Genomic DNA, 12,467 nt, shown 5'->3' with positions numbered 1-12,467 from the left:
TTTTACAAACCTTCATTTGATTTATTTTAGAAGTCTTCTATTTTGCCTTTAACAGGGTTTCCCTTCTATTTTTCTACTCTTGTCCTTGTAAACAAAGGCATAACTAAAAGGCCTTCAAGTTGTTTCCAGACTGACCTCTCATCTCAAATATTTTAATTATTTCCTTGGTTTTAGTCCTAGATAGTATACAATGCAACTGGCTCCTTTTTCTACTATATAGGTAACACAGCTCTAACACACAAGACAGGCATCTTTTAAAGGTCTTCTAAATGTAGGCTCATTGTTTTTCTAGTTTTGAGGCTTTTTTCTTTATGTAACTTGAATGTTCAATTCAGTGTACATGTGCATGCAGATTTATTTATATAAAGGCAAGAGATTTTAAGAGGGCTGTCTTCTGTAAGACACAACAAAATTAATTAAGTGCAGTGCTTAGTATTATTTTAAAGCTGCATTTCTCAGATTAAGGCTGGATAAGCACAAGAGTGCTGCTGCAGTTATCTCTTACTACTCCTTCACCAATTATCTCAATTTTCTTTTGAGTAATTTTTTAGGTCAGATAACAGGTTTTCTTTGGGAGGAGATGGACTCATGAGAGAAAAAGTAGTTTTTTCAGTTCCATGGGCACACATTTTAACAGGAGTATATTGCAGAACATCTGTTGCAAACATGTAAATCTTTCTAGAACAAGTGGGATCATGAGCTACTCACCTCTCCCTGGGTTTGTGATCGGACTGTTTTCAGTTTTTCCTGTCCAGTAACAGCTGGCAAACTGGTATCAGAGATCCTCACAGTTGTCAGTGTCAAAGCAGTTGTAGTAACTGCAGTTGCAGAAGTCACTGTGCCTTGGCCAACCTGTTCCAGTGATTTTCCTGCCTCTTTACACCCAGATCCAACTTGCAATGGCTGTCCAGCCACAGAAGAAAATGGAGTGAAGGGCAATGGCGTGTCACCACCAACTGGCTCGTCTTGGACTACTAATGTTCGGCCATTCTCTTTGGTGTAAGTAGCAAAACGAATATTGCGACTAATCTGAGGAAGAAATGAAGGCAACTGCTTGGCCCTTGGATCCAGTCCTGTTTCACTACCGGAGACTCCTTTCCAGGGACCTCTGCTTGCCTCACCTCCATCACTGCCATTGCTATCTGCCTCACCCCTCTCCTTTAGCTTCTTTGTTGCAGGATCACAACCAGGATCTGATACATTTTTCCTCCTCCTTCCATCCTTTCCCTCCAGGCTTTCCTTCTTCTTTTTCCCTTTAGATGATGATTTAGCTGCTTTTAGGCCCCCTCCCTATAATAGACAAAGCCATGCAATCACTAAACAGAACAGTCCAGATACCCATTCAGACAACTTTCTTCTGTTAGAACAGAATATATTACACTGCTCTGAAGTTTAGGAACACTTTATCACAAATTGAGACATCTAAAGAGAGATGATATGCGAGCACAGAACACAAGCATTAAGCACAGTCTTGTCTTTTTTGTACTAGAGTAAGATCTGCACAAGTAATTTTTTAGCTGAGCAACCTTGCTGTAGCTTGAACCACATCCTGGCCAATTTTGAGAAATACGCAATACTCCAACAAAGCTCTTAGTAACGTATGAATACCACCTGCACACTAATTTTTGCTCCAAGCATAAACCCCATGATTCTTCTGAATGGCACACTTTCTGTTCATTACACAAAGCCTACAATATTTAACTGCAGGAGATAGCTTGCCCTTTAGCCTAGGGTAAAAATTCAGGTTCAAACATTATCATGGAACATCTCAATCGAGGCAGTGAAATGCCATAAATATATAAGCCTGCTTACAAGGCACAGCAGCCAGATGGTAATTTTTAGAAATGCCTTAAAAGGTCTGTGAAGGAGCACAGAATGATCCTATTAGAAAAAGGCAGCAACACTCCACCTTAAAATGGAGTACAACCACCATGGTTACATTGCTACTGATCATCCCTCTCAGATCCATGCTAAATTTAATAAACAGACCTGAACAAAAAGAGAAGATAGCTTAAAGAAAGCTATGACCATCAAAATGGTAAACAAAATTTTCCTGTTCAAACTTTAGGAGGAAAATTACTAAAATTATTCAAAATCCACAGTAAACACTGCATCATTTTTCAGTCCCTTCCAGATTTTACTTATTTCACATCAAAAATTTTACAAAGTTGCACACTGTGTATACAAGACCTGAATGAACTGCTGTACTACCTCGCCTGGAGAAGTGTTATCCATCACCACGTGAATCAGTCGAGGATCCACCGACTTTATCTCACCACTCTAATTTTTAGACAGATTGATAATGAGGAAATAGGAAAAAGAAAAGCAGAGGTTAATTTTAAATTCAAAGTATATAGTATCATCATAAGAGACTTAAACACACTGTTACTGCACAGGCCCTCTCCCATTTACATTTTCTTCTTTTACTTATTTACCTTTTACTATCTTTATTTACCTTTTCCTATGTCACTTCCTTAGTAATACTACAGGCTTCTAGTTTACCTTCTATCCTTTTGCTCCTTCTCTATTTCAACAACTTTCAGATTTGATTCCTACCACTGTTTGTATATTTGCTCCGTTGAGCATTTCTAAAGGTATTCTTTGCATTAAATGTAACTCTTGAATTTCATTTAACATTGTTACATATATGTTTACTCCCTTAGATCTAGAAAGGACTACTGGAAGAAGCACATCCGTGTAGCCCGAGTATCCTCATCAGCGTTTCCCCAAAAGAAGCAACAAATATCCAATCTCTGTAACTGTTCTTGGAGGTTCCTTTCTATTTCACAGTAAGTACACAGGAAACTCCGTGCCTCCTAGCACGTATCTGCTGAACGCACATAACTCCACAATTTCTATGCTCTCCAAAGTACTATACTGATTTACCATACAAAGTATACTTTTTTCCCTGTGTGCTAGCAATAGCAGCACTCAGAGTGCAGGATTACTGCTCATTCAGTGCATTCCGTCTACACATGGAAAAGGCTACAAAGGCAGCGGGCGCAAGACACAAGATGGGGTCTAAAAACCAAGATGCATGCTACTGCTACACAGCACCATGGACCCGCTCCCAGCTGTTCCAGAAAACGGATGCTATCGGGAGCAGGCTGCCGGCAAGACTGAGCTACCTGTCAGACTGCACAGAAGCACATAATAAAAACCAGTAACTAGCAGTGCAGATTCTCTGTGCTGTACCCAGGTTTACTGATAGGAACAGGGCAAAAGTAAATAGTCTGAGCTAAAATATATAAATCAAATTTTTTATATAAATGACTTCATCTGCTTTGCTACAATTGTTTCAAACTACTTGTGCAGTCTGTCAGATGGAAACCAAGAGAAGGCATAGGAAAACCACAACGTAAGGGACCCAGAAGGTAGCTTTCTATGCACCAGCATGCTTTCCCTTCTGGAGAGTAATTTCCAATATTTTTTCTTACAGCACTAATTTCCAATGAAACTCTTACAGCTTTTTTTTTTTTTTAATAGAAGTGGCCTGTGTGACATCACTTTTTCAAGAAAGTCATCCTAATAGGAAAAAAAAAAAACCCTGTGAATCACAACACAAATAATTACTAATCTTTTAAAGCAGAAAAACAACCCAAAATAACAAGTTTTGGTGAAGCTGTCATTCTCCACATACAGATATTGAGGAATGGTATTTTAGGAACACCAAAGCAGCGCTTCATATTTTTACCTCAGTCACAGACACTTCCATAAGACGAGTTATTGGGTCTTGGTGGCTCACAACACCACAGAGCCAGCTATTTTCATCCTCTGGTTGATAAACTTTAACTCGCTGGCCTTGGACACTGTAAGGACCTGGAAAAGAAGGACTTTGAGGACATTTTCCAAACCAGCTTTGTGTCATACAATAAAATGGTTCTGTGTACTTAATTAGGGCTTGAAGTGTCATCTTCCAGGTGGAAAGAAATTAAAACACCAGGGCTTCTGCTGCAAATCCTGTGTAAGCAGGCATTTTATCCTAAAAAGTCAATAGGTCCTCATTGCTGTAACTCATGAATACAGTTTACACATAAAAAAACCCAAACGTGAAAGACCAAAATTAACTCACTCCTTTGACAAAATCAAGCTACATGGGGGTTCCTTGCTAATGAAATTCTTTTTTTTCTGTTTTCTAACCTACAGGTTAGTAATTATGCACCATCAATCCAGTGAACAGTCCCAGTATTCTGACTTAGCCCAGATGTTTCAAGCCCCAGATAAAAAGCTATGCATTTCAGAGTAAAAACATGTATTTGGATATCCAACATCTCTAAACCAACCAGTCTTAGTTCTTTCACACAGATAACAGATCATCTACAGAAAGGTTTCCTCTCACCCTGCCCTTGCTCTCCAGATCAGCATGCTGAGCTTTCCTCCCACCCTAAGTCCACACAAAATAATACCTCTGCTTATCTTGGATCATCAAAATCTACATGATGCAACAACCTGTATGTGACACAGCCAGAATTAGGCACTTTAGAAGAAGGCTTCAAACTGGACAATTCTTAAGCTACTTGCTCATCAAAGAAGTATTGTCCTCAGAACTTCTATGAATACACATTTTATTTGACCAAAAGGCACCAAATTCCCATGAAGAACTACATCCTCCTTCAGATTTAAGACAGTGGTCTGTCGGTAGGGTGGCTCCCTGGCACATGAACTCTGGATAGAAATTATTTTAGTACTTGACCAAGATGACCCAAATCTGACAACCAAAGCCACAATCAGGCTTAACCCTAATACACAATCCAGACAACAGATATTAACTCTATGCTTACCAGCCACATCCACACATATATTCAACTTAAACAATGGATGTATTAATTATCAAAACATCAAACTTTGAACTGCTATTACAAGGAAAGTTTCTGAGGATCAGCACCTATAAAGGAACTTCACTTTTAAGTTCCCACAGTTACAGAACAGAACCATAGAAAAGGACCAACACTTTAAAAATTCAAAAGTAAAACTTAAAATAGGGAAGTTGTAAATACACAGACATTGCCCTACTTGAACTACACCTTACGTGACCATTCCCAGTAGGTATTTCTGGTTGTAGCTAAGCAACTGCTTACCTGTACCTGTGATAAAGTTACTTCGTAAAGGACTTGCAAAATACAGAACTTGACCCCAAATGAAACAGTAACAGATACTGTTACTATCCCCCTTCACAAATTCCACCGTAGCCTTACGGCGGTTGCACAACAAAGTAGCTCTGAGAAAGAAAACACGCCTCACCTCTACTAAATATCTCCTGAAGCTTCTGGTCGCTGATCAGCGCATTGACAGATTCTCTTAGTGAAGGCTGCTCCTGTAGAATCTGATTTTGACTCTCTGTTCCCATCTGCCAAAAACAAACAGTTTTAATAGTCTTCTTGGATAATAGAAACATTAGTTTTTACAAAACAGCTCTTCTTGGACTGCAGTCAGATTGACAAAAAAAAAAAGTAAAATTAAAGAAAAATATTACTGAACATGCCAGGAGGAATAAAGGAATTAACTATGCAAAAGCCGTATATATAAAATGTGTATTCATAGAAATTCTGAGGACAAAACTTCCACTGTAATTAACAGCTACACAATGACAGCTAGCTCTCCAATTGAACCATGTAGAGAATGTCAGTACTTTTCAAATGCAAATGGAGGTCAGTGTAAGGACCTGGAAATGCGGGGAAACAAATACAAATATGTGACAGGGCAGTGAAAGGAGAAAGATGGGTATGTTGTTGAAACAGTAAATAAAACCCCAAAACTAATCTCACAAGCATAGCACAAGGCTAAATTTACATTTCAACTGAACATAGTTCAAATACCTGAAATAAACGTAATCCACTGGCATCAGACAGGAAACGTAAATGTCTGTCCAGAAGAAACTCCACTGGGACCACAGAGCCTAACCCCAGCTTATCTACTAGAGGAGTAAAGGTCTGTGATGAACAACAAAAAAAAGAAGTTACCAAAACGACTGAGCACACATACAGGCCAACAACAGTCGATTTCATACTACTCAGGGTTTTAAAAAATTAAAAATGGTCATTTCTCAACTGGTACTGCCCAGTGCTTGAGTTTTAATGTAAAATACTAGTCATTATGTCTAAGCCAGTAATTCTTGCATTACAAGCAGGAATTACAGACAACTGGATCCACTTTTTCAGTAAATCTTAAAGAAGAAATGAAAACACCTGTGGTGGTGTTTGGTTTTTCATAGGTAAGCACCTTCTGATGCTCAGGTTTAAAAAAAAAAGCTTTGGTTAAGGTTAAAAAAAAGCTTTGGTTAATAGTTCAAACTATCTAACATATTTCAGATATAGCCTCATGAAAGGAGTAGTTTTATTCTTCTACAGAAGCTAGCTGTAGGGAATTTATACACTTATCAAATGAGAGCATTTTTGGCTAGTGGTTTGCGAAAAGCTGAAGTTCCTAGCAAGTGTATTACTGATGTTCAAGATGCAGAGCAAATCACTAAAAATACCTAGTGAATTCAGAAACCTTGTAATAGTAGAATCAGACAACCTTATAACATAACTTGCTGTCGGAAGAGGAAGTTGCCAACCAGAGTCTGAAATGTGCTACTTGTCTCATGCTCTCACATACATGATTTTAACACAAGTATTCACGACATTTTTCCCTTAACAGCTCTCATCAAGTTTGTTTACATTCCATTCTCCCGTACACAACAGAATAAATATAAAAATATAAAAATTTAGTCACTCAGTTTATGCAAAACTCTCTCCTGAAAGCAAACAGGATTACAAAAAAGAGACAATGAAGAATGAAAACACATTCATAAGTGATATATCTTAAACAAACAAACAAAAAAAGAACCAAAACCCACCATCCCCCACACTCCTGAAACATACCATTCCCTTTGTAATGCTAAGCAGTTGGTTTCCCATTGCAAGTATGTACTCTGGTGCTTTGACTAACTCCAATCTGCATTCCCATGCAGTTATCTGAGTAGGCCTGTAGTACCTAGAGAAAGCTCCAATGCTCACGTGGCTGTCCAGAGTACAGAGGATGGAAACATTTTTTCAGCAAGCCTACAGATAAAGCTTGAGTTGTAGTGGAAATAGTCTGGAATTACACAGTCAGCATGCAGACTACGGTAACACCCCCGAATCACTCAGATTTTGACCAATTTGGAAATCAACTGAAAGACGCTGATCCTGTGTAAAAACAGTTTCCCAGATGAAACTAACTGGAGTTCATTTTTGGAGACAAGCTGGAAATACACCAACAGGAAAACTTCACCTATGGAAAAAACACTCTCTACAGAGTCACTGCTGTAAAGGCCTGGTCTTCTTCTGCCTTAAACCAAACGCAATAAAAGAAATCTTCAGAGAAAGATGCAGTGATGAACTTAGTGCTTTGAGCCTGAGTGCCCATTCAAAACACTAAATTCAAATTCTACCAAGGCACATGATCCTTGACAGGAAAAAATGTTTCAATGTATCCATGTACAAAACGTATTAAAAAGCAGAGAGTAGGATACCAAGCAGTCCAAGGCCTGGTGGGAGGACAAAAGAAACAAAAGGGGCAAATAATAAAAATTAAACAGCATAAAAATGAGGTAAGGATTCCCACATATAATGATCGTTCCTCTTCAGAAGTCACTAAGAGAAGAAATATATAAGGAATGCTCTTCACTATATACTACTCATCAAGATGTTTGCAGAATGGGTATATTCAGATATGCTAGCTAAAATAAACTGGCTTTGTTTTTAAGTGTCATGACATGCAACTGCTATGTAAATAGCAATATGGTTAACCACATCAAGAAACATGAGAAAATTTTGCACGTCATGTTAGTTAATGCTGACAACAAAACAGAAATAGATTTTTTAGATTAGGAGTGGCCAATTTATGGTTTATATATCAGGCACAGCATGCATTCTCTTCCTGAAGATTGCCTTCTGGTATGCCTATTCAATTGATGCAACAGCCTTTACCATACAGAGCTCTGGAAAGTCCTTCGTAAGACCAAAAGGCTTATTCTCACAATGCAGAAAACCCTGACATACACAAGGTTTTAAAATAGGGAAAAATAATATTTTCAGATATATAACACGTTTCTTCAGAGACTAACTTTAAATAGTAAATATCACTTTTCTGTACAATATGTCATAGCAAGTTCCGGGGTACGAACTGGAAGCATACTGCCTCTCCAATGCCTTCCCAAAGGCACTATTAAGTACCAGTTAAGGAACTCGTATTAGTAAAAGTCCATGCCCCAAGCAATTTTTGAACCTACAAAATGGTGCCCTCTACAATATCCACGCATTGAACTTCACAGTGGAGGTGATGAAAATCTCGGAGGATCTAAGGGCTTCTGGTCAAATACTCACCAGCGCAGGCCACTGCGCCTGTGAGATTCTAGTCCCCTGAAGCATAACGGGATCATTTCGAGGTGCCCAAACCAATGATCCTTCCAGCAGCAACACTATAACTTCTTCAGCATGGACTTTCACCCACGCATGTTGTTTCCAGTTACAGCCATCGAATTCCACAAAGATCTGATTTTCAAAAAAAAAAAAAAAAAAAAAAAAATCTCATTTCAGACACTATAGAAAATAAGATTCCTACAATCCTTATGGAAGACGAGATCGCACTTTTAGTAAGAAAAATCAGGCTAAGTATTGCAATGTTATTACTGAGAATACATCTACATAGCTACAGGAATCAAATTAACAATCACTAACCTATGAAAAACTATTTAAGCCCAAACATACATCACTGGCTCCAAATGCTGTGTTTTCCTACACAAAATTAAAGACATGAAAATTGATCCCAAAATACAGATGATGACCCAATGCAAGCCTCTTTCACAGCAGGATTTTTTAGAGAATCTCAACACTCTTACTTGGCACTTCAGTAGACAGCCTGTATCAGTATGGTTAACTGACATTCACAGAACTAAATTCTTCAGCCTGCAAGGTTTGTGTTTGCAAAACCCATTCTAAATCGGAAGCTTTGTCTTGTCTTGTATGTTAGTAAACTCCCTGAACAAATGCAAATATTTTGGATGGCATGAGATTACCCAGAATTACCTACTTGCTAGATTTTTAATAACCTTATTTACAAGTGTAATAATATAAACGACACTATACACACTGCAAATCTAAATCACTATTCTATCATTCTCTTTTTTCTTTCCTATCACAAAGGACAACTGTTAAAATAATTTGAAATTACATGGCAAGAATGCTAAGGTCTCAAATCTCATTCCATGTCCTAACAACTGAAGCTATAATCTGTTAGAAAAGTCACATTCCAATCTCTCACCAACAGAACTTACACACTTGCCAAATATAATCAAATATGTCAGATGAACAGCAAAAAATTACTAATCGGTTAAGGAACACCTTAAGCTGGATATCAAAACAGGGTTTTGTAACCATCACTGGGAAGCAACAAGGCTAACCAGAGACAAACGACTTTCTGCTTTACCAATACACTGTATTAAAAGAAGTACTAGAGACCACTTAACTCCTCTACCCCATTCCTCCCCCCAGACTCAAAAGCTCAAACCCCAAGGGAAGAATATGAAGTAACTCTCTTGATCAATTCTTGAACTCCATTACTGCTTAAGCTGCCCTGCTGAGAAACAGTGTCAGACCTTCCAAGATATCCTTCCACCAATTAAACAATTTTCAGCAATATAGTGGAAATTAGACTGAACATCTTTCCATTTTCAGTGGGTCTATAGCTTTCTTAATACTACATTTGTGCTATTTTGCCAACACTTTGTGTCCCAGGCCTCCTAACTTTTATGGTATTGTAGAGCTTGCCTATCAATTAAAACAATGATCTCTCATACTTCTATTCCACATAAGAAAAGCAGTACTGTCCTTCATGTGACACATTGAGTTATTTTCCCATTAGCACACACTTTTACAATATTAGGAATAGACTGAGATAAAGCTCAACAGGTCTTTAATGATCCTGTTCTAGTAATCATTTTGAGAAGGAGGGTAATACCTGTTTCCATTTAGAAGAGGCAAAGCTGTTTTCTAATGGCAGCATAATTTTTCCTCAGAATTTCTTCTAGATGCTCTGAATATGGGACGACAACTATGACTGACCTTTACATGTTTTTTTTTGAGGACTAACCACAATTAGGTTACTCCACATTATAGCAAAGTAAGAAGGTCTACGAGCTACTCTCTGTAACCAAAATTTTACAGGGGAAAAAACCCAAAGATCTTTCAGAGGCTTTCCTCTACCAGGAAAAAAAAACAAAAACCAACAACGAAACCCATACTTTTAAGTTTTCTATTTCTTTCTATTCCCAAGATTTCTGCCCTAGAAAGGTGGAGATATTCAACTGCACTTTTGTACTTCTATAAGCCCAACATGAGACTACAGGCTAGCAATTGATACCATCCTTGCAGGATACTATGAGAAAGGACAGACTTATGTAGACCAAAGAGTAGAAAATAAATTTTTCCTAGCCTTTATCACACCTAGTCCACATTGTTACCTTAGAAGAGTATTTCCTAAACAGTGGTTGACTGCTTGGTGCCTGCCAGCTCATCACTTCTGACAGAATTACTTTAAAGAGAACTCTTTTCCAATAGCATATCATTGCCATTGTCACAGCAGCATTCATTATGCATGGAAGAGTCCATGAAAACACTGAAATGTCCCACATTACTCTAAATTCTGCCTCGACTATTTTACATGTTTCACATTTTACAGTTCTTGCATAGATTTTTGAGAATACGCTGTTTAGAGACAGCTACACCCCTGAAACAGTATTAAGTGGAAGGCTACTGATGAAAGGAGCTGGGGAGAGAACTGCAGTGCTGAATGAAGGTAATGAATTCACACACCGATGAAAATGCAAGACTACTGATGACACACATGTCCAATGCAGTCTGCTACAAGAGCAGCTCTTCAGCTGGATCTTAGCCCCGACACACTTTCACAATTCAGATAGTTTCAAACACCTGACACATTTCCCTTTTGAAGAAATGCTTTATGCATGGGCTTTTCCTTCCTCCTCCTTGAACAAGTTAGAAGCAGCTAGAGTACACAACCGCAGCTCTCAACTGCAGACATAGGGTGCCAGGCCCACCCGATTTGCAGAGCCAAACCTAGCACACTGCTTTCTACTGACAGCCATAGGTGAAGTTCTAGAACAAGGACAAGAAAGCAGTATCACTAGAGGACAGATGTCAAGGTAACAGCTCAAATTTAGAACTCTGCAAACAAGGCCAAAGAACTTATGGTAACTACTAATTTTTAAAAAAATGATCATAAAGAGAACTAAAACTCTTCACAAACACAGAACCTCATTCCTACTACCATGGGACACTAAATCAGACACAGCCCTCCAAAGCATGCCAGCACTTAAAACAAGTGCCTGCAGAATTGACACATGCAAAGAGACACTCCACCAATACACTTCAAGAGCTCTTTTTAGGATCTCCACCCAAACGTTTCACTGAGCTATACTAGAAATAAACCAGACAAATGCTAGAGTGCTTAAATACATTACATGAAGCCCAAATTCCTACAACTAAATACAAAACCTGAGAAAAAATCAAATGGATGAGCCTGACTCAAAAGTCAGCCCTCAATATGTATTTTCATATATAATTCACAGTAATCGAGAATACTTAACATCTTCCCGGCGGAAAAACAAAACGAAACAACCTAAAAAACCCCAAAACAACGCTTTGAGGTTATATACATACATATCCATCAGCACCAGAAATGTCCCAGACGTATTTGTTTTACACCTATGTTACTTCCAACCACCGCACCGGCGGTACCGGACCCCTCATATATCTGCCCAGTCGCTCCGCCGCTGCGCTCGTCGCAGGCTGGACCCGCCGCTTCCAGCCCCCGAGCGCGTCCGGCGGGCCCGGCGCTGCAGGAGGGCTCGGGCCGCCGGCACAGTTCGGCCGCAGCACCCCGCCCGCCCCCAGTCTAGCCCGGCCCGTCCGCGGCCCTCGCGGGAGGCTCGACCCGCGGCCCCGTCCACGGTACTGTGCACCCCACTCCCGCCCCGGGCCTCACCGCCAGGTCCTGGGGCACCGCTCCGCTCATGGCCCTCACGGTGCCGCTCCGCCAGGCCCGTGCGGGCAGCGCAGGCCCCGGCTCCGACCCCGCCGTCTCGCCTTCGCCCGGCCCCGCCGCCAGCAGCAGCAGAAGCCGCTTTCCCACGGGAGAGGCCGCCGCGTCCGCCATCCCCGCCGGGCAGAGCCGCCGCCACCGCCCGAGCGCTCCGGCCGCAGCCGCCGCCCGAGGCACCGAGAGGCTCCTGCCCCGCGCTGGGCCCGAGCGCCGCCCGCCGCCGTCCCGGCGTGCACTGCGCGATCGACCCGGCCCCACAAGGCCCCGCGCGGGACGGGCGGGACCCGGGCGGTCCGAGGGGCCGTCGGGAGGGACGGGCCTCGTTGCGGAGCGGGAGGGCCGGTCGGCGGGCGTAGGGCTTGCCTAGGCAGAATCCCACACGA

At 40.6% G+C, this 12,467-nt stretch overlaps 1 protein-coding gene across 1 annotated transcript in view; it reads right to left on the bottom strand.

The window, feature by feature from the left end:
• The window catches only part of KDM3B (lysine demethylase 3B), a 47,980-nt gene extending 35,720 nt beyond the window's left edge, over window positions 1-12,260 (bottom strand). The window contains exons 1-7 of the mRNA XM_036391499.2: window positions 12,028-12,260; window positions 8,349-8,516; window positions 5,817-5,930; window positions 5,242-5,347; window positions 3,695-3,819; window positions 2,212-2,280; window positions 709-1,290 (exon numbers count right to left, since the gene is read on the bottom strand). Of these exons, the coding sequence (XP_036247392.1) occupies window positions 709-1,290; window positions 2,212-2,280; window positions 3,695-3,819; window positions 5,242-5,347; window positions 5,817-5,930; window positions 8,349-8,516; window positions 12,028-12,198 (1,335 nt within the window). The 5' untranslated portion in view covers window positions 12,199-12,260. The remainder of the gene's footprint in view (window positions 1-708; window positions 1,291-2,211; window positions 2,281-3,694; window positions 3,820-5,241; window positions 5,348-5,816; window positions 5,931-8,348; window positions 8,517-12,027) is intronic.
• Between the last annotated feature and the right edge of the window lie 207 nt (window positions 12,261-12,467).

This window comes from Molothrus ater, chromosome 15 (genome assembly GCF_012460135.2).
Source record: "Molothrus ater isolate BHLD 08-10-18 breed brown headed cowbird chromosome 15, BPBGC_Mater_1.1, whole genome shotgun sequence".
Classification (NCBI taxonomy): Eukaryota; Metazoa; Chordata; class Aves; order Passeriformes; family Icteridae; genus Molothrus; species Molothrus ater.
Note: the sequence above shows the minus strand (reverse complement) of the source record. Positions and strands in the feature narration are given on the sequence as shown.